General features: G+C 45.5%; 1 protein-coding gene across 10 annotated transcripts in view; it reads left to right on the forward strand.

Moving 5' to 3' along the window:
* The window catches only part of LOC128343420 (solute carrier family 2, facilitated glucose transporter member 5-like), a 60400-nt gene extending 35964 nt beyond the window's left edge, over positions 1-24436 (forward strand). For 3 of the 10 annotated variants that reach the window (XM_053292423.1, XM_053292422.1, XM_053292428.1), the window contains 9 exons: positions 50-202; positions 289-414; positions 1416-1603; positions 4544-4669; positions 15290-15400; positions 16224-16325; positions 17162-17237; positions 17345-17472; positions 23627-24436. In XM_053292423.1, coding sequence (XP_053148398.1) covers positions 50-202; positions 289-414; positions 1416-1603; positions 4544-4669; positions 15290-15400; positions 16224-16325; positions 17162-17237; positions 17345-17472; positions 23627-23995 — 1379 coding nt within the window. In that variant the 3' untranslated portion in view covers positions 23996-24436. The remainder of the gene's footprint in view (positions 1-49; positions 203-288; positions 415-1415; positions 1604-4543; positions 4670-15289; positions 15401-16223; positions 16326-17161; positions 17238-17344; positions 17473-23626) is intronic. The other 7 variants (XM_053292430.1, XM_053292424.1, XM_053292431.1 and 4 more) reach the window with 7 other exon arrangements.
* Positions 24437-26936: the final 2500 nt, after the last annotated feature.

A 26936-nucleotide genomic window follows, 5' to 3' on the forward strand; every position in this document is an offset into this window, starting at 1 on the left:
CTGAATATGGCTATGCTGTGCATTAATTCTTGACTTACCATCTAACTAGGTATTTTTTCAACTTCTGTTCCAATGTACCTTGGAGAGATTGCCCCTGTAAACCTGAGAGGAACCATTATCGAAGTGTGTCTGTTCTTTATGTCTCTGGGTATTGCTGTGGCTCAGGCTGTTAGTCTTCCTGAATTCCTGGGGAATGAACAAGGTAAAATAGAACGGTGCATCCCTGGATCCTGGAGCAAATCAGATGAGTGTCATTGTCACAGTTCATAAATATGTCTTCTTGCTCAGGTTCGCCAGTCCTTTTTGGCCTAACTGGGATCGGGGCGTTGTTTCAGCTCGTCCTACTGCTCTTCCTCCCGGAAAGCCCTAGGTATCTACTGATTCAAAAGAAGCAGGAAAGGGAAGCAAAGGAAGGTAAAATGGCCCTGCAAAGCACAGAAATGCAAAGAACTGTGATAACCCCTCAGGCTGGAGATACAATAACCCTCCTCCCATATGGACTGTAACCCTGTATTTGGTTCTTCTCAGATGATCACATGGTTCTGATGCTTCTAACAAACTCACTCTGGGCCAAACACTCAACTCAAGCCTAACCGACCTCCCAGGGTTGCACAAATGTATATCAATGTACATTTATTTAAGATGTGGATTTCTCCAAACCAGGACAAAAGTGTATATATAACAAACAGACAATGATATTTATTCAAATACTGATTTGAATAAATCATCTCAAATAATGAGAGTCGCATCTTCTGAGACTTCTTTAAAAGATTTAAAAATGGACAAGTGTCTAGAAGATGGCGGCATGAAATAGCAAATGGAGGAAATAAGCAATGTGAACAAGCTGATAAGCATGAAGAGGTGCCATAGGGAGCTAGAGCTGTGTCATGTGGAAAGAGACTTGATGAATGCAAATGCTTACTTTTCAAACAGAGTATTTCTCCATCTGGAAATACCTGAGGATTGCCTCCAGAGTGTATATTGCTAAACATTTTGCAAGACTGGAAAAGGATTTCATTGCACATCAAGTCCCACAATATTTCTTTTTCTGTGAAAGTCTCAGCACACAAGTCTGTTCTCCCCACCTCTTCCAGGATGCTGCAGTTCTCCCTAGCTTAGGGCCTCCTGAATCCTGGGTTTTCTGGGGTACCCGAATGTCTCTTGGCCCAGAGTGTATATTGCTAAACATTTTGCAAGACTGGAAAAGGATTTCATTGCACATCAAGTCCCACAATATTTCTTTTTCTGTGAAAGTCTCAGCACACAAGTCTGTTCTCCCCACCTCTTCCAGGATGCTGCAGTTCTCCCTAGCTTAGGGCCTCCTGAATCCTGGGTTTTCTGGGGTACCCGAATGTCTCCTGGCCCAGTGTGTTCCCCCAACACTTCAAATCCTCCTCTCTTCTCTCCCTATCCAGTCTTGAAGAAGCTGAGAGGTTCACACTATACTGAGGATGAGATCGAAGAGCTCTATCAGGAGGACCAGTATGAGCAGCAAGAAAAGGGGATGAGAGTTCATAGGATGCTATGCTCTTCTAGACAGAGCTGGCCACTCCGCTGCTCCATCATCCTGACGGTGGGCCAGCAGCTCTCTGGCATCAAAGCGGTAAGGCTGGCATGGATGCTTCTGTTTAAATGACTTATCATGCCCCAGTATTTCAATTAGCTATAAGCTATAACAGGAAACTGCAGCCCTCATTACAGGAATCTGTAATCTTACCATAGCCTGTTTCAATTTTTACAATTCCTTTTATGGGTATTGTGGCCAGAAGTGTCCCTAGGTAATTTTGGAGCCTCGACCTTTTAGGACATGAGCGCGCGCGCGCACACACACACACACACACACACACACCTGCAGCAGCAAGAGAAACTGCAATGCAGTATTTTTTACACCAGAATATGCTCAAATAAAGCTGGAAACTTTGTGGGTTGTATTTTAAGAAGACATTCTGAATGTATTTTAAGAAGAATTTCAGTTTGTGACTCCTGAGGAAGTGGACAAACTGCTTTGGACTGTGTGCCCTACAACCTGTTCTCTTGACCCTTGCCCAACTTGGTTTATCTCATCTGATAATCATATTATCAGAGAAGGTCTGGTAAACTTAATAAATGCTTCTCTGAGGGAGGGCAGGATGCCTCCTTGTCTTAAAGAGGCTATTATTAGACCACTCTCGAAGAAACCTGCACAGGATCCCTCAGAGCTAGCTAATTACAGACCTGTTTCTAACCTTACATGGTTGGGCAAGGTGATTGAGCGGGTGGTGGCTTCTCAGCTCCAGGCAGTTCTGGATTATACAGATTATCTAGACCCATTTTAAACTGGCTTTTGTGTGGGCTATGAGGTCGAGACTGCCTTGGTCGGCCTGATGGATTATCTCCAATTGGCTATCGACAGAAGGAGTGTGACTCTGCTGATCCTCTTGGATCTCTCTGTGGCTTTCAGTACCATCGACCATGATATCCTTCTGGACTGCCTGAGAGAGGTGGAATTGGGTGGCACTGTTTTACAGTGGTTCCGCTCCTACCTCTCTGGTAGATTACAGATGGTGTCACTTGGAGACTGTTGCTCTGCAAAGTGAGAACTGAAGTAAGAAGTTCTGCAAGGCTCTAGAATACATCAGAAGCAGGAAACCTGCCAGGGAGGCAGTTGGACCATTAGACAATGAGGGTGTGAAAGAGATTATTAAGGACGATATGGAGGTTGCAGAGAAGCTAAATGAGTTCTTTGCGTACGGCTTCATGGCAGAGGATACTGAGCATATACCTGTTCCTGAACCAGGCTTTTTAGGGATGGAGGCTAAAGAACTGAGTCAGATAGAAGTGACAAGAAACAATGTTCTAAACTTTCTGGAAAAATTGAAACACAACACATCACCAGGGCCAGATGGCATCCATCCAAGAGTCCTAAAAAAACTCAAATGTGAAATTGTCGGCCTCCTTGCTAAAATATATAACTTACCCCTGCAATCAGGCTCTGTACCGGAGGAATGGAAAGTAGCAAATGTAACACTGATTTTAAAAAAGAGATCCGGGGCAATCCAGGAAATTACAAGCCAGTTAGCTTAACGTCCGTTCCATGCAAATTGAGTTCAATGTTGGCAAGTGTGTGGTGATGCACATTGGGACAAAAACCTCCAACTTCAAGTATTCACTGATGGGATCAGAGCTGTCAGTGACTGACCAGGAGAGGGATCTTGGAGTCGAGGTGGACAGCTCGTTGAAAGTGTCAACTCAATGTGCGGCAGCTGTGAAAAAGGCCAGTTCCATGCTAGGGATCATTAGGAATGGGATTGAAAATAAAACAGCTAGTATTATAATGCCTTTATACAAAACTATGGTGTGACAAAATATACAAAACTATGGTGCGACAAAACTATGGTTGTGGTTTTTCTTCCCAATGTGCATCACTTTACACTTGCTAACATTGAACCGCATTAGCCATTTTGTCACCCACTCCCCCAGTTTGGAGAGATCCTTTTGGAGCTCCTCACAATCCGTTTCGGATTTCACTACCCGGAAGAGTTTGGTATCATCTGCAAATTTGGCCACATCGCTGCTTACCCCTGCTTCTAGATCATTGATGAATAAATTTAAAAGCACCGGTCCCAGTACAGATCCCTGGGGGACCCCACTTCTTTCTTCCCTCCATTGTGAAAACTCTCCATTTATACCTACCCTCTGTTTCCTGTCTTTCAACCAGTTAGCAATCCACACATGTACTTGTCCCTTTATCCCATGACAGCTAAGTTTCCTCAGGAGTCTTTGATGAGGAACTTTGTCAAAAGCTTTTTGGAAGTCCAGGTAGACTATGTCAACTGGATCACCTTGATCCACACACTCGTTGACACTCTCAAAGAAGTCCAAAAGGTTGGTGAGGCAAGATTTACCTTTGCAGAAGCCATGCTGGCTCACTCCCAGCAGGGCCTGTTCTTCTAGGTGCTTTACAATTTTATCCTTGAGGATGCTTTCCATCAATTTGCCTGGAACGGACGTTAGGCTAACCGGCCTGTAATTTCCCGGATCGCCACTGGATCCCTTTTTGAAAATCGGTGTTACATTGGCTACTCTCCAGTCCTCTGGTACAGAGCCTGATTTCAGGGATAAGTTAAATATTTTAGCAAGGAGGTCGGCAATTTCACATTTGAGTTCTTTGAGGACTCTTGGATGGATGCCATCCGGCCCTGGTGATTTGTTAGCTTTCAGTTTTTCCAGACACTTTAGAACATCATCCCTTGTCACTTCTATCTGACTCAGCTCTCTAGCCTCCATCCCTAAAAAGCCTGGTTCAGGAACAGGTATATGCTCAGTATCCTCTGCCGTGAAGACAGACACAAAGAACTCGTTCAGCTTCTCTGCAACCTCCATATCCTCCTTAATAATTCCTTTCACTCCCTCATTGTCTAATGGCCCAACCGCCTCCCTGGCAGGTTTCCTGCTTCTGATGTACTTAAAGAAGTTTTTGTTATTCCCCTTGATACTTTTGGCTAAATGTTCCTCAAACTCTCTTTTTGCCTCCCTTATTGTCATCTTGCATTTCTTTTGCCAGAGTTTGTGTTCCTTTTTGTTCTCTTCGTTTGGACAGGCCTTCCAATTTCGGAAGGAAGACTTCTTCCCTTTTATGGCTTCCTTGACGGTACCTGTTAGCCATGCTGGCATCCTCCTGGACTTAGTGGTACCTTTCCTCCTTTTGTTTATACAATCTAACTGGGCTTCTAGTATTGTGGTTTTAAGTAAACTCCATGCACTCTGGAGCAAAGTGACTCTCATGATTTCCCCCCTCAGCTTTCTTTTTACCATACACCTCATTTTGGAGAAGTTTCCTCTTCTGAAATTCAAAATGTCTGTGTTTGACATCCTTGGTTATTCTCTCCCTGCATGTATGCTGAATTTGGTGGCACTGTGGTCACTGTTCTCTAAAGGGTCGATGACACTGACATCACGCACCAGGTCCTGGGTGTCACTCAGAATTAGTTCCAAGGTCGCCTTCTCTCTGGTCGGTTCCATGACCAACTGTTCTAGGGAACAGTCATTTAGCGTATCTAGAAATTTGACCTCTTTGTCCTGACTTGAATGTGAATTTACCCAGTCTATGTGTGAGTAATTGAAATCACCCATAATTACAGCCCTGCCTCTCCTTGATGCCTCCCTGATTTCCTCCTGCATCTGCCAGTCACTGTTGGCATGTTGATCCGGAGGGCGATAGCACGTCCCCAGTAGCATGATTCCTTTCCGGCCTTGTGTAGTCACCCGAAGGGTTTCTGTGGAGGACTCCAGTCCACTTAGGTTTTCTAGCCTGTTAGATTCTATCCCTTCTTTAACATACAGTGCTACCCCTGCTCCAAGGTGCCCCTCCCTGTCCTTTCTATAGAGTTTATACCCAGCGATAACAGTGTCCCACCAGTTCTCACTGTTCCACCATGTTTCTGTTATGCCCACTATGTCTATTTCTGCATTAACAACCAAGCACTCCAGCTCACCCATCTTGGCTCGGAGGCTTCTGGCATTGGCACACATGCACCTATACACTGAATCTCTCCCCTGATGTATGCTATTCTTTTGACTCTTTGACCTGCTGGCACAGGCTCCCATCTGCTCTTTATGCAGTTTTGCTCTGTCCCCTTCTGTTTTATTTGAATTCTTTGTAGCCTCACACTTTAAAGGATGTCTTTTGCCAAACGGGATACTGCCCAGCTCCCAGCTCCCTTTTCCCAGGTGTCATTTTAAAAGCTGCTCTGCAACCTTTTTGATTTTAAGCACCAGCAGTCTGGTTCCATCTTGGTTCAAGTGCAGCCCATCCCTTTTGTACAGACCTTGCTTGCCCCCAAATGTGTCCCAGTGCCTAACAAATCTAAACCCCTCCTCCCGGCACCAACGTCTCATCCACGCATTGAAACCCCTCAGCTCTGCCTGTCTCACTGTACTTGCGTGTGGAACAGGTAGCATTTCTGAGAATGCTACCTTGGGGGTCCTGGACTTCAAAATGCTACCTATCAGCCTAAATTTGGCTTCCAGGACCTCCCGCCTGCATTTCCCCACATCGTTGGTGCCAACGTGCACCACGACAGCTGTCTCCTCCTCACCACTGCCTAGGAGCCTGTCTAGACGCTGCGTAATGTCCGCAACCTTCGCACCAGGCAGGCAAGTCACCGTGCGGTCAACACGTGAGTCACAAACCCATATCTCTATCCCCCTAATGATCGAATCACCAACTACAAGGAGGCCCCCACCCCCCAGAGGAGTATCCCCTGTGCGAGAGGATATGGGCTCACCATCCACGCAAGGGGTCCCTTCTAAAGGAGCATTTCCCTCTTCCTCAGACCTATGTCCTCCTCGCCCAAGACCTATATTCTCCCTGACAGCAGAGGAGCTACCAGCCCTGGAGTGGGATGCCTCTATCACATCCCTAAAGGTCTCGTCCACATGCCTCTCTGTCTCTCTGAGCTTCTCCAGATCCGCTACCTTGGTCTCGAGGGAACGGATTTGTTCCCTGAGAGCCAGGAGCTCCTTGCACCGAGCACACACCCATGACTTCTGCCCATGGGGCAAATAGTCGTACATGTGGCACTCTGTGCAACACACTGGGAAGTGCCCCTTCCCCTGCTGACCTTCTATCTTCATACTGTTTTAGTTGGCTCTTTACAGTATTTAGGGAGCTTATTGTCCATTTATTAGATAGTTTATTAGGATAGGTCTCAGCTGTAATGATCAGCTATTTAACTGTCCAAACAGCCTTTCCCAAGAATATGAGGGATACGAGGGAGGGATATGTACTTACGTTCTCTTATCCACCAGGCTCCTTGTGTTCCTTGTGATCGCAGGGGCTTGTTCCAGGCTCACTCGCACACTTCCCGCTAAACTCCTGCAAAACTCCTACGTCCTGTTTGCTATCACTGTTTGCTATGCTCTGTTTGCTATACTCTCAGGCCTTCACCTCATATGTAGAGTAGGCTTCCAACTGTCACACAGGATGTGAGTCAAAGGAAAGGAATGTGGGGCCCCTCCCAACCTTAGCTGATTCCACCCCCACTACTAAGTAAACACTGCCTTTAGGTAACCCTAAGAACTTCTAGCCCTGTGATATCTTAACCCTAACAAGTAACACACAGAGAGATAGAGAGACTAAGACCTACCCCTTAAAGAGAAACAGCCCCTGCAAAACTCCCCTCTTCCTGTTAGTTTGTTTGAAGGGGAAAAGGCTAGATGTTTAGAAGGGCTTGCTCAACTTCTCAGCTGTGTCTGCTCTTCCCAGAGTAGGCTTCCAACTTCCCAGAGTAGGCTTCCAACTGTCACACAGGATGTGGAGTTTGCGACAAAATGGCAAATGCGGTTCAATGTTAGCAAGTGTAAAGTGATGCACATTGGGATGAAAACCCCCAAGTTCAAGTATATGCTGATGGGATCCGAGCTGTCGGTGACGGACCAGGAGAGGGATCTTGGGGTTGTGGTTGACAGCTCGTTGAAAGTGTCGACTCAATGTGCGGCAGCTGTGAAAAAGGCAAATTCCATGCTAGGGATCATTAGAAAGGGGATTGAAATTAAAACTGCTAATATTATAATGCCCTTATACAAAACTATGGTGCGACCACACTTGGAGTACTGCGTACAATTCTGGTCACCACATCTTTAAAAGGACATTGTTGAACTGGAGAAGGTACAGAAGAGGGCAACCAAGATGATCAGGGGCCTAGAGCACCTTTCTTCTGAAGCAAGACTACAACACCGGGGGCTTTTTAGTTTAGAAAAAAGACGACTGCGGGAAGACATGATAGAGGTCTATAAATCATGCATGGTGTGGAGAAAGTGGAGAGAGAGAGATTCTTTTCCCTCTCACACAACACTAGAACCAGGGGTCACTCCATTAAATTGATTGCCAGGAGGTCTAGGACCAACAAACGGAAGTACTTTTTCACACAACGTGTGATCCACTTGTGGAACTCTCTGCCACAGGATGTGGTGACAGCCAACAACCTGGATGGCTTTAAGAGGGGTTTGGATGACTTCATGGAGGAGAGGTCTATCAATGGCTACTGGTCAGAGGGCTGTGGGCCACCTCCAGCCTCAAGGGCAGGGTGCCTCTGAGTACCAGTTGCAGGGGAGTAATGGCAGGAGAGAGGGCACGCCCTCAACTCCTGTCTGTGGCTTCCAGTGGCATCTGGTGGGCCACTGTGTGAAACAGGATGCTGGACTAGATGGGCCTTGGGCCTGATCCAGCAGGGCTGTTCTTATGTTCTTTTGACCACACTTCGAGTACCGCATACAATGCTCGTCACCACATCTAAAAAAGGACACTGTTGAACTGGAAAAGGTGCAGAAGAGGGCAACCGAGATGATCAGGGGCCTAGAGCACCTTTCTTATGAGGCAAGAATACAACACTTGGGGCTTTTTAGTTTAGAAAAAAGATGACTGCGGGGAGACATGACCGAGGTCTATAAAATCATGCGTGGTGTGGAGAAAGTGGATAGAGAGAAATTCTTCTCCTTCTCCCATAACACTAGAACCAGGGGTCATCCCATAAAATTGTTTGCCAGGAAATCTAGGACCAGAAAATGCAAGTACTTTTTCACACAACGCATAATCCACTTGTGGAATTCTCTGCCAAAAGATGTGGTGATGGCCAAGAACCTGGATGGCTTTAAAAAGGGTTTGGAAAACTTAATGGAGGAGAGGTCTATCGATGGCTACTAGTCGGAGAGCTGTGGGCCACTTCCAGCCTCAAAGGCAGAATACCTCTGAGTACCAGTTGCAGGGGAGTAACAGCAGGAGAGAGGGCATTCCCTCAACTCCTGCCTGTGGCTTCCAAGCAGCATCTGGTGGGCCACTGTGTGAAATAGGATGCTGGACTGGATGGGCCTTGGGCCTGATACACCAGGGCTGTTCTTATGGAGAGGAGACCTGGTCTTGTGGTAGCAAGCATGACTTGTCCCCATAGCTAAGCAGGATCTGCCCAGTTTGCATATGAATGGGAGACTTGATGTGTGAGCAGTGCAAGATATTCCCCGCTGGGGATGAAGCCACTCTGGGAAGAGCAGAAGGTTTCAAGTTCCCTCCCTGGCTTCTCTTCTGAGAGAGATTCCTGTCTGCAACCTTAGAGAAGCCTCTGCCAATCTGTGAAGACAATACTGAGCTAGAAAGACCAATCATCTGACTCAGTATATGGCAGTTTCCTATGTTCCTATGTCCATAGTGTCTCTAATGCTCTTTAACATCTACATGAAACCTCTGGGAGACATCATCAGGAGGTTTGGTACTAGGTGTTATCAATATGCTGATGACACCCAGATTTACTTCTCCATGTCGACCTCATCAGGAAATGGCATATCTTCCCTAAATGCCTGCTTGGAGGTGGTAATGTGCTGGATGTGGTATAACAAACTGAAGTTGAATCCAAATAAGACGGAAGTACTGACTGAGGGGGGTCGGGACCCGAGAGATGGTTTATATCTGCCTATTCTGGATGGGGTTACACTCCCCCTGAAAGATCAGGTATGTCGCTTGGGAGTGCTCCTGGACTCAATGCTCTCCCTGGTTTCTCACGTTGAGGTGGTGGCCAGGAGCGCTTATTATCCGCTTCAGCTGATACGTCAGCTGCATCCATTTTTAGAGGAGAATGACCTTAAAACAGTGATACATATGCTGGTAACCTCCAGACTTGACTACTGTAATGTGCTCTACATGGGGATGCCTTTGTATGTAGTCCAGAAAGTACGATTGGTACAGAATGTGGCAGCCATATTGGTCTCTGGGACAACACGAAGGAACCATATAATACCAGTTTTGAAAGAACTGCACTGGCTGCCGATATGTTTCTGGGTGAAATACAAAGTGCTGGTTATTACCGATAAAGCCCTTAATGGCTTGGGACCAGGTTATTTAAGAGAGCACCTCCTTTGTCATGAACCCTCCCGCCTTTTACGATCTTCTGGAGTGGTCTGGTTACAGTTGCCGCAATGTCGTCCGGTGGCGACTTGAGACCAGGCTTTCTCTGTGGCTGCCCCAGAGCTTTGGAATATGCTTTCTGCTGAAATATGAGCATCTCCTTCTCTGTTTGTTTTCAGGAAGACCCTCAAGACTTCTCTGTTCTCTCAAGCTTTTAATTAGAATTTTAATCATTTTAATAATTTGTTTTATATTGTTTTTATTTTGTTTTATGTATTTTAACCTGTGATTTTAATGTCGGCATCTGTACACCACCTAGAGATTTGCATATCAGGCGGTATTAAAAATGATTGAGTGATAAATAAATAAATAATCCCCATTGATTTGCACATAACACATTTTGCATGGAAAGTCCTGCCACTTTAAAAATACAAAAATAAAACAAACAAATAAAACAACCCAAGCTATTTGGGTAAAACTGCCCCTTAGACACAGACAGCAAAGCAAAAGTGTTTTCTAACTCCATGGAAAATGGAAGGAATATAAAATCAATCATGGGTCTCGAAGGCTGGGAAGAGAACAAATCTGAGACTCTAAGAAGGGGGTGGGGCAACAACAAAAAAGGGGGGGAGGAGTCTCTGCTCTAACCCAGTCTTGAAACAGGGGGAGAGCTAGGCTTAGGGACAACATCAATCATGAAAGAGCAAGGTATGCCACCAAAGCCTAGATACAGGAAAAAGTCCCAGAAATAAGTAAGTCCCAATCTTTAAAAAAAACCTCCTCACTCCCAGGAGCATACTCCCGAACCCTACAAGTATGTGTTTACTCCTGAGTGGAGAAGCAAGCATATATCTTCTCCCCAAAATGCCTCTATCTTCCCCCATCTCTGAATAAAGTTTGAGAGAAATAAAAGTAATACAATTTCCTATAGACCACCTGGCCAAGGAGAAGAACATAAGAACAGCCCTGGTGGATCAGGCCCAAGGCCTATCTAGTCCAGCTGCTGGACTCCAGCATCCTGTTTCACATAGTGGCCCACTAGATGCCTCTGAGAAGTCCACAGGCAAGAGGTGAGGGCATGACCTCTCTCTTGCTGTTGCTTCCCTGAATCTGGTAATTAGAAGCAACTTGCCTCTGAGGCTGGAGGTGGCCTATAGTCACCAGACTAGTAGCCATTGATAGACCTGTCCTCCATGAATTTGTCTAAGCCCTTTTAAAGCCATCCAAACTAGTGGCCATCATCACATCCTATGGCAGAGAACTCCTTCAATTAATTATGTGTTTTGTAAAAAAGTACTTCCTTTTGTTGGTCCTAAATTTCCTGGCCTTCAGGAAATCCTGGCCTTTATCAAGACAGATAAAGAGATGGTACAAGAATACCTGGCTATCTTAAATGCGTTCGTCTCCAGATTGAGATTAATTACATTCCTGAGCACTAAAGGAACTTTCAGATGTGATCTCAGTAGAGGTGTGCAAAGGGGGGGGGGGGCAGTCCAAGTTCGGACATAACCGGTTTGGCCCAGTTTGACTGGTTTGGGATACTTGTAAATGGGAATCCTTCCTAGATTACCCTTTACAAGCATCCCGAACCGTTCTAACCAGCTGAACCAGGTTGACCCAGTTCAAGTGCACAAACTGTACCACCAGCCGATTCTAAAGAACCAGTTCATGAACCAGTGGTCGAACCACCCTGAATGTTTCTGTGCATACCCCTAGATCTCAGAGTCACTGTCTGTAATATTTGAGAACGCCTGGGCGTTTTCCAGATTACAAGTTGCAACAGTTTTGCAATGTGTCTGCTAAGTGCCCTTCCGTATTTATTTATTTATTTGTGTTTCAAATTTTTATTAACTTTTGACAATAATAATAACCATAACAATCATAATAAACACAATTACAAGTTGACTTCCCACGCACCTCTTTTCATGATACCAACTATAAGTTTTACCCTTATTGTAATATTAATTTAAAAAGAAAAACACAAATTTAACCCTTGCACCACCATTAATCTGCCTAACCTGCATTTCAAATTTCAAATCCTGCTGTAAGATCCATAGTAGGAAAATAATTCTTTAAATAAACCAAAAAAGGTTTCCAGTCTTCCTTAAAGCGTTCTAAGCTTTGGTCTCTGATCAGTATTGTAAGTTTTGCCATTTCTGCATATTCTAAAGTTTTTATCAGCCAATCTTCTTTTGAAGGCAGTTCATTAGTCTTCCATTTCTGTGCATATAGTATTCTGGCCGCCGTAGAAGCATACATTTAAAAAGTTAAATTATTTGTAGACATTGCTCCTTGTGTTATTCCTAGCAGGAAGGATTCTGGCTTCTTAGGAAATGTCACTTTAAGTATCTTCTTCAATTCATTATATATCATGTCCCAATAGGCCTTAGGCCTCCCACAGGTCCACCACATATGAAAAAAAGTACCTTCAATATGCCCACACTTCCAACATTTGTTTGAAACATTTTTATACATTACTGCCAGTTTTTTGGCGTTAAATACCATCTATACATCATTTTGTAATAATTTTCCTTCAAAGCATAACAAGCAGTAAATTTTAAATCACTTTTCCATAACTTCTCCCACGCTGCCATTTCTATATTATGTCCAACATCTTGAGCCCATTTTATCATAGTTGTTTTAACCAATTCCTCTCTAGTCTCCTCCAAAAGTAATAATTTATACATTTTGGAAATTAATTTTTCATCGTCTTGACATAATTCCTTCTCAAAATTCCAAATCTGATCTTCAAATCCAACTTTAAGGTCTTTCTTATATATCTCATTTAACTGATAGTACTGAAACCAATCTCTGACCACATTTTGTAATTCACTTGAAGATTTTAACTTACAATCCTTTCCATAAAAATGCAACAGATCTCTATACGTTCCCCCAGACATTTGCATACTTCTTTACGTGATAAAGCTTCGATCGGGGATATCCATAACGGAGTTTTTGGTTCCAACCAATTTTTATATTTTAACCATACCCTCATTAAACTCCTTCTTACATAGTGATTCAGAAAATCTTTATGTACTTTAGTTTTTTCATACCATAGATAAGCATGCCATCCAAACCTTCTGTCAAATCCCTCCAGATCAAGGACTCTAGGGTTTCTCAATGTTATCCATTCCTTTAGCCATGTCAAACATACAGCATCAAAATACAACCTTAAATCTGGCAAGGTAAGACCACCACTTTCTTTTGCATCTGTTAAATTCTTAAAGTTTATTCTTGGTCTTTTCCCCTGCCAAACAAATTTAGTTATATCCTTCTGCCATTGCCTAAAACAAGTCAAGTTATTAATTATAGGAATAGTCTGAAAAAGAAATAACATTTTAGGCAAAACATTCATCTTGACCACTGAGATTCTTCCCATCAAAGATAAATTCATTTTAGACCATCTTTGCAAATCATTTTTCATTGAGTTTTAACAGAATTATTTGAAAACAACACAGAGTTATTATTTGTTAACCAAACTCCCAAATATTTCACTTTCTTCTCTACTTTTAACCCACTTATTTCATCAAATCTATCTTTAATTTTCTGATCTCTATTTTTAGTCAGAACCTTAGTTTTAGTCTTATTTATGTAAAATCCAGCCAACTGGCCAAATTGCTGTATCTTGTCCAAAAGTCTTTCAATCTTATCAATATCGGACGGACCTCTGAAAAGTATACAGTGTACTGTGCTTGATTGGCCAGCAAACCCGCCTGACCTGACCCCATAGAGAATCTATGGGGCATTGCCAAGAGAAGGATGAGAGACATGAGACCAAACAATGCAGAAGAGCTGAAGGCCGCTAATGAAGCATCCTGGTCTTCCATAACACCTCATCAGTGCCACAGGCTGATAGCATCCATGCCACGCCGCATTGAGGCAGTAATTGCTGCAAAAGGGGCCCAAACCAAGTACTGAATACATATGCATGCTTATACTTTTCAGAGGTCCGATATTGTTCTATTCTACAATCCTTGTCTTCTTGGTTCTATGTAATATTCTAATTTTCTGGGATTGTGGATTTGGGGTTTTCATGAGCTGTACGCCATGATCATCACAATTATAACAAATTAAGGCTTGACTTATCTCGCTTTGCATGTGATGCGTCTGTCTCATATATCAGTTTCACCTTTTAATTTGCATTACTGAAATTAATGGACTTTTGCACGAAATTCTAATTTTCCGAGTTTCACCTGTATATTTGAAAGAGACCCAAGCGTCTTAGTGGAAGTTGATCTTGAATCAGCTGTGTCATGCAGCTGCTTAAAAAACTAATGCAATCTTAGGCTGTGTCCAGGTCATGGGAAACAGCCTGCATAGTGTCCTGATCATGGGAAGTAATCATTCCACTCTATTCTGCACTGGTCAGATTCCTTTGGAATACTGTCTCCAGTTCGGGGCACTGGAGTTGAAGGAGGACATTGATAAACAGCAAAGAGTTCAGAGGAGGACAATAAAGTTGGTTTGGTCTGGAAACTGTAGTGTGAGGAATGGTTGAAAGAGCTATGTTATGTTTAGCCTAGAGAAAAGAAGACTAAGGGAGATATGGCAGCCATCTTCCAATATCCAAAGGCTGTCACACAGAGGGAGGAGAAGACTTGTTCTCTATTGCTTCTGAGGGTAGGACTTGAACCAATGTGTTGAAATTACAAAGAAAAGCAGATTTAGGATAGAAATGAGGAGGAATTTCGTAATGGTGCATGCTGTTCAACAGTTTGCCCCACACAGGGGTGGGTTCTCCTTCTCTGGAGGTTTTGAAACAGAGGCTGGGTTGCCGTCTGTCATGGATGGTGTAGCAACATCTTACAGTGAGGAGGGGGTTGGACCAGAAGACTCCCAAGTCCCTTCCAGAGTTCTATGTTTCTATGAATGTGGAACCGCCGAATTAGGGAGAAAGAAGCTGGAACAAACGGCTTCCTCATCTCGGTAAAGGGCATCTGTGGCCTTGATGATGTGCAGCATCTCAGCAATGTCAGGGCTGCTGTGGTTGCGGAAGGCAACCCCGGCGCTGTAGAGAACGAGCAGTGGCATGATCAGGGCTGCCGCAGTTACTCCCTTTTGTTGCAATGGGGACAGCAGTGGCAGCACTGATTGTGTCTCCGTTTATTCTCTACATCAGGGCTGCACAATTTTGGCCCTCCAGTTGTTGTTGGACTACAACTCCCATCATCCCCAACCACAATGGCAATGAGACAGAGATGATGGAAGTTGCAGTCCAACAACAGCTGGAAGTTTGAAGTTGTGCAGCCCTGCGCTAGAGCATCAGGGCAGCCTCATGTATCCACAGTGTCACTGAGGTGCTGTGCATCATGTAAGCCCGTCTCCCACCCCCACTTCGCACTCTCCCCAAACCCTGGGTCATCAGTACCTTTTTCCATGCAACTATGATTTCCGGTGGCTCTGATCTGATTTCAGGCGTACTATTATAGAGATGGTGTCCTCAAATCTATGGGAATAGGAGATGAAAATGTGTCACGTCTCATTTTAGGAGCAACCTGTCTCCTCATGATGACACACATAGCAGTGGTAAGTCTCCCCCACTTCTGTCTCTTTCCCTATCTCTTTGCTAGAAACCTCCTTTGCTGAAATCTCCTAAGAACATATCATTGCTATAAAACTGTGTTTTAGCTGCTATGTCTCTTTTCAAAGAATACTGTCCATTTGGAGAAAATGGTCCTGAGAACAGTAATTTGGTGAGGGGTCTTCTGAGCCTCCTTTGTTATCTCCCCCCACTGTGAAGAAAGGAGGGCTGTCTGTGCTGAAGAGTTATTGCGCAGTGGACAAATAGTGGGGTAGGGAGGGGAAGAGTGATTTTTGTGAACAGCTCAGGAACAGGTGTATAGAAGGGGAAGGTGCTTTTGGAGGGGAGGGGAGAGATGTGAAAGTCACTCCTCCCTCCATACTCAGTCCACTGTGCAACAAGCCTTCTGGCAGGAATGCTGAAGGCTCCTTATGGATTCCACAGCCCTCCTTTTGCTGTCGGAGGGCTATGGAGGATGTCAGCTAATATCTGATTATCCATATCCATGCAATGGAGACCTCCCCCTTTAAAAAGGCCCTGTTACTGTCTTATCACAGCTACACTCAAGTTCTGGGTTTACAATTGGTAGCTGTCTCTTTAGCCCCACAAGGATGGGGAGGGGGCAGAAACAGTGTGAAAAGGAATCAGGAAGTCTTATCTCCAGACCACTGAATTTCTTTTACATAGTGATTGATCTAATGTCGGCCAATTAGCTTCATGGACAACTAGACATTTGAACCCACCCAAGTTTAAATTCAGCACTCAGTCCACTATGTCTTTCTGGCTCATGATGACTATCACTCTCTTCCCTGACTTTATATTTTCTAGATTTGTGGCATTGATGCTTGGGGACGGAGGATTCTGCTTCTCTGTGGCTTTGGAATCTGCAGCATCTCTTGCATTCTGTTAACCATGACCCTCGAAATTGAGGTTTGTGAGAAATTGAGGTTTGTGAAGCACTGATGAATTTAGAGCGGAACATTATGAGCTGGCATTGACATCCTTCCCTTTCCACCATAACCTATGATGAATGCCAGTCCCAAAGCCATCTGGGAAGTTCATGACAGACATGGCAGACTAATTTTAAAAGGGTGTATTCTTTGGTTCAGTGGCTGAGATCTTCTCTAAGGAGTCAGATGTGCTTCAGTTCTGTAGTGAAGATGACATGTCTACACTATGGGGAGCTTCCAGAGTACCAGAGTGCAGAGGATGTGGGGACAATTTTCTCTGATCTCTCCTTGCCCTGGAAGTGCCCCGTGTAACACAAAAATATGTCCCTGAGGGCTGCATCCCCCACCCTCCATCCTGCACAGCTAAGCAAGCTCTCTACACTCTCTACATTCTCCTGGCATGCATCAAGTCCCTTAGTGAGGATGTCAATCAGAGATGTTTTGAAATGCAGGATCTCTGCTTGGTTGGTTCATCCACAAAGGAATAAATGAAAGAAACATTACTTTGGAATATAAAAACCACTTGGGTTTTATGTGATAGAGTCAAAGGGAAGAGTAAGCAAGGATGTAGATTTCCCTTGACAGAACCTCCCTGCGAAATATACTTGGATGCTGTTTTCCAATGCCACAGAGTTCATGTGGACACAGATCTCAGTATTCGATTGCATTCCATAGGCTAGCAAAGCTCTAGTATGTCAGTAGCAAAGATGGGACATGCCCTAAGATATAGTTCCACAACTTCTGGGGATCTAAGATTAGGAGCACCTACAACCTCAGCCTTGCATGACCTGATGCACAACCATCTTTCTCCAACAGACCCCCATCTCGTGGTTGCCTTACTTGAGCACAGTTCTAGTTTTAATCCTCACTGGCGCACACATCCTTGGGCCAGGTAAGTGCTCATATGATGGATATACTGAGATCCTTAAAAGAACCACAAGATGTGGATGGGATAGGTAAATTAGTGCCTTAAACACTATGACCTCTTTTTTGACCCAGGTTCAGTTCCCATCGTATTGACAACAGAACTGTTCCTTCAGTCATCCCGGTCCTCAGCCTATGCGATCGTAGGATCTGTGCATTGGTTCTGCAGTTGTATTGTTACGCTTGGGTTCCATCATATACAGGTGAACAATTTTGCAGATCAGTCTGGTGCAGTGAGGGTGGACGGTCCCAATCTGTGAACTAAGCCCAGCTCACATGTGTGAAGCTGTGTCTTAAGGATAATCAGTGTGTCATCAATGGCTACCTCTAAAAATTAAAGTCAGTGGCTGGCATGGTGTGCATGCTTCTAAACAAGAGTGTGCATTAGTGGTGTGGACGGAACCACGCGGCGCAGTCCGGCACTGAGGCGGGGTCTACCTTTAAGGGCGGGGGGTAGAACTTACCCCTCCTGCCGCTCTTCCCCCTCCGGCGCTGTGTTTTAAATTGAAGTTTTCGGGGCGGCAGCGTTCCTCCCTGCCGCCCCTGCCCCCATCGTTACCCAGAAGGAGCAGTAATACAAGCACGGATGTGCGCGTCGCGGCACACGCGCACCTGTCACCGCCATGCGCACGCCGCATACGTCACACGCACGCTGTGTGTGACATATGTGGCGCGCAGTGCACCGGCTACAAGCACACACGCGCCACGACGCGCGCATGCGTGCTCGTATAACTGCTTCTTCCGGGCAACAATGGGGGCAGGGGCGGCAGGGAGGAACGCTGCCGCCCCAAAAACTTCAATTTAAAACACAGCGCCGGAGGGGGAAGAGCGGCGGGAGGGGTAAGTTCTACACCCCCCGCCCTTAAAGGTAGCCCCCCCCCCAGCGCCGGACTGCCGGACCGGTCCATTTCTGAACCGGTTCGGAGGCCTCCAACATGGCCTCCGAACCGGTTTGTGCACATCCCTAGTGTGCATGCAGAGCTAGCCCACATGCCAGGCCTGGTTGCATGTGCACATAGGGACAACTATTGTCATTATAGTCTCCACATCCTGCAAGCACTCTGCTGAAGTGGAAACATGTTCCTAGCCCTCAGGGATGTTTCTCTAATGTAAAAGAGTGTTTCAGAGTGTGGGAAGAGTGCAAAAGTGTTGGAGTTTGTAATTGTTTAGCAAAGCACCAAGAGGAAGCTGCCCAGTCCAGTTACAAAGTAGTGCAGAGCTTAGCTGTTGCAGTTACTTAAGAATACGCATGGAGATTGTAGTGCAGTCTAAACTAAATGAGCTTATTGGTTATGTACATTAGAGGTAGGAAAGACCTATCCTAACTATCAGCTACAACATACTGACTAGGTGGGGAGAAAGAGATGCTTCCATCTGCTCTCTAAGAGGAAAAGGAAGAGGACTGACTCTCTACAGGAAGTACCTGAGGAGTCAAGGTAGGGGTCATAGAGTAGAGGCAAAGCAGGGACAGGTAAGGAGACGCTCACTAACTACCTCTACTCCCAGTGCCCCTAGTGGTCCTTAGAATAGTTGGTGCAAAAGGTAGATTCACTGCAACTCCATCTCTAACACCCCTTTTGGCTGCCTGTTGCAGCACCTCAGGACTCCCATTTTCTCCACAAAGCATCTTGGAATCTGTCCCTGGGCAGTGGTTTAGTCAACCCATCTGTCACCACTTCTTCTGTTGGGCAGTACTTCGACTTGACTACCCCCTTTGGTTACATGTCTCGAATACAGTGACATTTTATTGGAATGTGCTTAGTTCAAGACTTCATCTTCTCCATCTGAGGGATCTGGCTGGGGCTTTGGTTATCCTCAAACAATGCTGTGGGTTCTCGCATCTTTCCTGCTTTGGTCAGGAGTGAGAGTCTTTTGGGTGGAACCCCTTTGTTGGGCCTCTGTGAGCGCCTTAGTTCCAGCTCAGGCCGTACAACCCCTTCTGAATCTGTAGCCCCTTCTGAACCTGCTCCTGGTTCTGGCACGGATTCTTTAGGTTCACTATGTGACTCTAGCTTCATGAGAGTCCACTCACATGGCTCCTCTTTCACCTGGATGGATCTCTGGCACAAGTTCTGGTACATCACCTCCATTTGGCCCTTGTCTCTCACTGAAATGCACCACATTGTGAATTCTGACCTTTCCACTTGCAGGGTCAAGGATTCTACATCCTGTTTTGCCAGACGCATATCCAAACAACACTCCCAGTTTGCATCTGCAATTGGGTTTGTTTCTCTTGGCCTTTGGGGCATATGCATAAGCTTTTGATCCAAATACTCTGATATGGTTTAGAGAGGATTTGCATCCATGCCATAGTTCAAATGGTGACTTGTCTATTGCCTTAGTTGGCAATCTGTTCTGCAAGTAGTTTGCAGTCATCACCGCTTCTCCCCAGAATTTATTTGTTAAGCCAGCATCATGTAAAATGCATTTGGTCATTTCTAGTAAAGAGCGAGTTTTCCTCTCTGCCACACAGTTCAGTTCTGCTGGGCGCTTTCCAGACTAGCTGCTCAACAAAAGCAAAATGCCTCCATTGAGGCAAGTTGCATTCGAAATGTAAACAGCAGGGGGAGCAGTCTCACGGAAACTAACAACCCGAAAAACCAGAAACTTTCTTATGCCAGATATATGACGGCCTAGCTCTATATTGCAGCGATTAAATTTGAAACAAGGCATTGGAAATGTGAATGGCACCCTGCTGTCTGTGTAAGGACTGCAGTGTCAGAACGCAGGAAATGTGGAAGCACACTTCCGAGGCACGCCGTGACCCCGTTGCAAGGTCTAATCTGGAAAGCACCCAGGAGTAGATTCATGTGTAATCCCATGTTCCCTTAGGAATCTTTTCATGTCAATTGACACACATTTGCCTCCATTGTCTGACCATAGTCTCTGAGGCTTCCTTCCAAATTTATTATTGAGCAGTGCAACATTTTCTTTAAATTTCTCAGACACTTGACTTTTCTCTCTCAGTAGAAGAGTTACTCTTGAAAAGTCATCAATAAATCTGAATATGTAGTGGTTTCCTCTCACACTGTGCTGAATTGGACCAGAAATGTCAGAATGAATCAATTCCAAAATTCCTTGTGATTTTTTCTGTGCCCTTTCAGAGAAGCTGGCTCTCACTCCTTCATTAAGTAAGCAACACTGACATCTTGTGGCAGTTTCACTGCATGGCACCACATTGACATCTTCAATCAGGCCATTCCTTCTAAGATCATTAATCATACTCCTTTGTCTGTGCCCGAGTCATTCATGCCACAGGGTGATGCACCTTGTCGTTGGAGGAATTGGCAGCGGCAGCAGCAGCAGCATGGCTCCTCTGAACTCCTGACTAGGTCCGGCGCTCCAGTGAATCAATTTCCAGCCTCTGTGAATGCATGGAGGAAATTTGTGTCATCTCCGCACATGTGTGGAAGCCGGAACCAGGCCATCCTGGAGCACTGGACCTGGTCTGGAGTTTGGAGGTGCTACGCTGCCACTGCCTCCGATGAAGTGTGCTCCCACCACCGCTATAAGGAGTTTTTTAATGGCAGGCTTTAATTAATGGTTTTAATCCTCAGCCAGGCATGCTAGTTCCTCTCTTCCTCCCTTCCAGGCTTGCCACAGGATTCCCTTTCACTCCCCCATTAAAAAAATTATATAATACACTAAGCTGGTATGTGGCAAGCCTCTCCCACACAGTGCTTTACAATTGGAGGTAACGAAACAGAAGCACTATGGTGATTGGGCAGTGGGGATTCCATATGCAGATAGGAAAGAGGAGTGGGTAGGGGGTGAGTGATTGAGCAAGTGGCAGGGAGGAGGCAGGTGAATGAGCAGCAGGGAGGGGTGGGTGAGAGAGCAGTGGGAAGGGGGCAGGTGAGGAGCAGTGGGGAGGGGTGGGCGAGCGAGTGGCAGGGAGGGTTCGAGCAAATTTACAAGTGATGGGGAGGGGGTGAGCAGCAAGGAAGGGGGCAAGTGAGTGGGCGAGTGACAGGGAGGGTACAAGTGAGCGGGTGAGTGGCAGGGAGGGTGCGAATGACTGGGCGAGCAGTGTGGCGGGTGTGAGCAAGCGGGCGAGCGGTGGGCAGGGGGCGAGTGAGTGAGCAAGCAGAGGGGAGGGGCAGCTTTGAGTGGGTGGCTGCTACTGAGCAATAAAGCAGAGGTTGTGGCAGGGGGCAAGGAGAGCAAGAAGGTCCTAGCACACAGATACTCTGTGTGGGCTCAGCTAGTTTAAATAATTTTTTTTTTTTAAATCATGCCACACACACTCCACGACTCCATTGGCCCAAATGGAGAAGGAGGAGAGGCAAATAAATGCGTTTCAATGAGAATATGGACAGTCGTCCCTGGAAAATATGTTTCAGTGGACAGAAAATATGAATGGCCACCAGCTTACAATGAAGCATTAAACAATCCTTTACTCCCGTTTTGAAACTGTTGCACTATTCTGTCACAGTTTGCAATTCATTAACCGTTGCAAATTTCATAGTCCGGAAAACACCCAGGACTGCTTTTTGAGGACTGCACCCCGAAATTGGGGGGCAATGATAATTTGTGTCAGTCCAACAGGAACGCTGGGACTAAAAGGAGTTCAGATGTGACAACAGTGATTTTAGTCAGAGTTTTGACTGTCAGTGCTCCCTTCTGTTGTATCTGAAGTCTTTCTGATAGTGCCCAACAGTAGGGATGTGCATTTCGTTTCGGATACAAAAGATTTTGTGCACAAAACAGGCCATTTCGGCTGTTTTGTAGCCAAAACAAAACACCCAATGCTCAAAACAGAAAATTTTGTAGCCAAAACAAAACGTCCCTGTTTCAGGTACAAAACGTTTTGTTGTTTCAGCTGTTTTGGAACTCCATTTTGCATTCGCAAAAAGTCTTTCTCCTTCAGTCTCCATTTTAAGTTTTGACATTTGTTTGAATTTCTGGCCTTCCCATTGGCCAGCGAAAGCATTAGCTGATCTGCTGGCAATTGCCTCCTTATTCCTTTTAAGCAAATTTCATTGCTGTTGTTTCACACTCTTGTGTGTAGATCAATTGCATTTCGGGCAGGGGGGATGTGGATGTGAATGACCTTTTGAAATCTGCCTGATTTTTAAAGCTCTGCTGTTGTTGATGTGTGATGTTGATGTTATTTGGGGTGGATTCGGGGCAGAAAGGGGGCTTTGGGGGGCAGAAGAGTGGTTCAGGTGGTAGTGCCCCAATGGGTGCCTGCTGCCACTCAGATTCCAAAGGAATTGGGGAAAGGGCTGTTTTTTAAAGAATTTCTGAAGTTGACATGTCTTTGGGGCAGATTCAGGGCAGAAAGGGGGCCTGAGTGGCAAAACAGTGGGATGGGTGGCAGTGCCCCAAGGGCTGCCTGCCACAACCCAGATTCCAAAGGAATAGGGCAAAGGGCTGATTTCTTAGGAATGGCTGAAGTTTACGCTTCTTTAAGGTTTCCCACCCCCGGGAATAATGGAGGTTTCAGCAGACCCATAACTCCACCTGGGGGGCACTGGGGTGGCTGGGACAAAGTGGTGGTGTAGTGCACATAGGATGCCAACCACCCCCATGGGTTGCTAACCCATGGGGTGCTGAGTTCTGTTGTTTCTGAGGTGTTCTGAGTGTAGATTCTCTGGTAGCATATGAGATTTTCAATGACAAACCATGAATCCACTCTCATATGCTACCAGAGAATCTGAATCTACACTCAAAACATCTCAGAAACAACTGAACCCAGTACCCCATGGGTTAGCAACCCATGGGGGTGGTTGGCACCCTATGTGCTCTACACCACCACTCGCTCTGGGCCACCCTGGTGCCCCCCAAGTGCAGTTATGGGGCAGGAATTATGGAGGTCCATCATACCCTATGGGGAAGCACTTTACAGATGCACAAACTCCATTACATCTTAAAAAATCAGCCCTCTGCCCAATTCCTTTGAAATAATTCTGACAGCTTCCTTGCCCCCACTGGGCACTACCATCCACCCTACTCTGCTCTGGGCCACCCCTTTCCCACCAACATGAAGATATACTTTTGCTGAAACCTCCATTCTTCCCTATGGGAAAAATCCTATACTTCAAAAATTCACCAAAAATCAGCCCTTTGCCCAATTCCTCTGAAATTTGGGTGGTAGTTTCCACCCATTTGGCACTACCACCTCCACCCACTAGTTTTTCCCTGTGGCCATTTTTTAAAATCCAAAACGTTTCAGATTCGGATTTTGTAATTTTGAACAAAGAACAAAACTGGGGTGTTTCGGACATTCCTATCAGACCGACACAACAGCACAGCCCTAATATAACATGATAAATAAATATGCTTCTGTATTGTGCTCACCTCTCTCTCTCTCTGTCTCTCTCTCTCCCACCCCACCCCACCCCACATCTCTAGAGCTATATTGGACCCTACAGCTTCCTCATATTCTTTCCTTTCAACTCTGTTGCCCTTTTTTATAGCCTCATGGTTGTTCCAGAAACGAAAAGGAAGACCTTTCTGTCTATCAGGAAGCTTCTTGAAATGCTTCCCAGCAAGAGTCTGGGAAATAAGCAAGAAGCCAACGAAGAAGCTGTGCAGGAGTCTATAACACCGAGTGGTGGGAGGAGGGAGTCACGTGACAGGAAGGGGTCCTTGCAGCGTGACGGGAGGAGCGAGTCCTTGCAGTGTGACGGGAGGAGGCAGTCCTTGCGGAGTGATGGGAGGAGGGAGTCCGTGCCACGTGATGGGAGGAGGATGTCGGTGCAGCGTGGAAGGATGCAATAGATGGTACCAAAGATGCAAGGATGCCAGCAACTTGAATCTTCCAGGTGCATCTTCTGATGAAGTCTAGTAAAAGAAAAATGTGATGTCATATCCTGGTGAGCAGGATTTTCTCACTTCAGTTCCTTTGCTGCCATTCGAAGGAGAGGAGAAATGTTTGATATGATGATGTCATATTATGTGGTTCTTTTATTTGACATTAGTGGGGAGATGTGTGGGGACGATAAGGGGAATGGGGTCTTCTTCTGCTAACATCTCATTAAGCCCTATTTTGTAAAGAGGGAGATGTGAATCACTACCAAAGGGTATTGATTTTTTCAACTTTTACAGTTTTTGTTTAGAGGGAATTGTAGCTCATTTATTTTCTGATTCAATCCCTCAGCCGGTAAACAAGATTGTAGGTAGACATAAAAATTTAAAATAAAAATCAAAACTTACAAGTAATCTTTTAATATTGTCCTTCCCATGTCTTGTGTCTGAAATTGCAGGGGAGCAAAGGCAGGAGAGGGGGCATGCTGTCATCTTGAGGTTGTTGGCCTCCCAGTGGCATCAGATGGGCCACTGTGGGAAATAGGATGCTGGACTAGATGGGCCTTGGGCCTGATCCAGCAAGGCTTTTCTTATATTCTTACGTTCATTGATGATAGCTGTTGCCCTTCTGGTCCAAAGAAACCCCCTTCCCTTTGCAATTTAATAAAATAATGCTCATGGTAAAAAGTAGAAAACTGTATAGAGAAAGAGAAGGAAACACATATAAGAGAGGTGAATACCGTCTATTTCCAATTCTAAAATGCCCACATGCATAATACACACCCATGGATGCAAGGCAGCTACTTACGTTTCTATAACTTCTGTGACACGGAGTAAGCACATGTAGTGGTAGAAAACAGAGTAGGTAACATCAACAACTTTATCTACAAACTTGCTTGTCCCCAGAGGAATGATGGGCAGCCTCTGGGCTCAGAGCTGACAGTGAAGTGGGACCGTTTCATGGTTGGATGACTCTCCAGGGTTCCTATCTCCATAGTCTTTAACAAAACCTTTAAATTCCATCTATGAATCATTGGATTCAAATATTGCCCACAAGCTATCATCTTCAGAGGCTCCCATCCCATTTGTTAGGCAACATTGCTTGAACCCCTGCCATATGATGGCAGGATCGATTGCCTCCCATGCCAATTTGATCCACCAGATGATAACAGGAAGGTCTTGCTTCTTCTGATGGCCTGATGGGGTGAGTTCCCTCCCCTCAGAGTACAACCACTCCACCCATTTTTCCCACAATAGCTGCTTGAAGAGCTGATTGCAGCTCACATCCATGACCTGCAACTGGGTCGTCATCCCACTGGGATGATTACAAGGTCAGTCTGGTTTTCGAAGAGCATTGATTTTATGGATGGAGTTCTGTGGTACCTGAATGCATCCAGTACCAGCATTTGGCATCTCCTGGGGTTGGGGTGCCAACCAGACAGATCTATGCAAGTCCTTGTTTAAATGTCGATCCATCCATTCCTGTTGGTGTGCACGTACTATCACCCCTTAAGGCCACCTCACATTCTTTGGCAGTGTCTTCCTTTTAAACACGATGTACAGAGGCAACTTCTCACTGTTGCATGTGCCTCCAGCATCACTGTGAACAACTGTGAAATACCCCCCCCCCGCCCAATCACTGTGAACCAGTTTAGCAATCCAATTTTATCCAATTCTGTTTACAAGACCATTTGGGGATGGGTTGGAAGGTTGGAGAGCTCTTACCTCATTGTCAGCACAGACGTAGAGCCTGTATATGGGCCAGCAAACTTAGGAAACACATGATTAAGCCAGACCCAGCACCCATGGTTGAAAGTGAGAGATGAAAGTCCTCCAAGGCCTCCATGCATTTCCAGCATGTTTTATGCAGCCATCAAACTGGAAAGCCTCATGACAGCAGCAGTTGCCCTCTGACTGGCCACAAAGGAGCAGGAGGAGGACCCAGCCCTGCTGAAGCAGCTTCAGCTACAGGATCTTAGAGTGTGCTCTGCAGAGTGCCATATCCACAGAGGACAGCCCCTGCAGCCACAGCTATTATTTCCATGCCTGCTGAGTCCCGATAGCTGGGTGAGGTAAGTAAATCCACACAAACAGAAAAGCAAAGTAGAAGAGCAACCCTCTCCTCTTACCTTGGTTAAGAGCAGGGTACAAAACCTGGGTTACCCTCCTTCGAGCAACCTGGGCAGGAGGGATTTGAAGGGGTGCTTGCAATCATGCAAAGCTGGATAACCCATCTCCCACTCTGATTTTAATGATTGTGTGAATAAGCCTACTTACTTGGGAGTAAGCCCCATTAAATCAATTGAAACTACTGAGTGAGCTTAGGACCTCGTTGCATTTGCAGATGGGATCTGAGGTCTAATGGCCAAAGTGATTGGAAAAAATTTTTGACTTTGGGAATTATTGACTTTGGGTAGCATCAATAGTGGCACTTGCAAAAGCACATTTTGTCACTGCGGTTGTACTAGTTTACTCTTAATGGAGGAGGAACATTATGAATGTGTATATGGGCTTGTCCAAGAGGTTATGCTAGCATAGGGATAGCCAGGCTGAGGTGCTTCCATCATCCCAGGCATTGTGGCTGGGGATGATGCAAGCTGTAGTCCAACAACAGCTTGGAGAGCCTCAGGCTCTGTTAGCACGAGATTAATCTGGATGCTGCCCTTTCTGTTTCTCGTCTACCAAGCAGAAAGCAGCAACTACAGAATGGACTTTTAAGGCCCACCCTATGAAGGAAAACCACTGATTAATTCACACATCTACATGCTTTCAGCTTTCACCCAGAGCACACCACAAAGTGCATTGTCTATTACCAGGCCCTATGCTACAATGGCATTTGTTCCAGCCTTGACAGGAATTCATACCAGAACACTTTATACCACGCATTCCTATAATTACAGCACTAACCCAATGA

Source organism: Hemicordylus capensis, chromosome 2 (genome assembly GCF_027244095.1).
Source record: "Hemicordylus capensis ecotype Gifberg chromosome 2, rHemCap1.1.pri, whole genome shotgun sequence".
In the NCBI taxonomy this organism is placed as follows: domain Eukaryota; kingdom Metazoa; phylum Chordata; class Lepidosauria; order Squamata; family Cordylidae; genus Hemicordylus; species Hemicordylus capensis.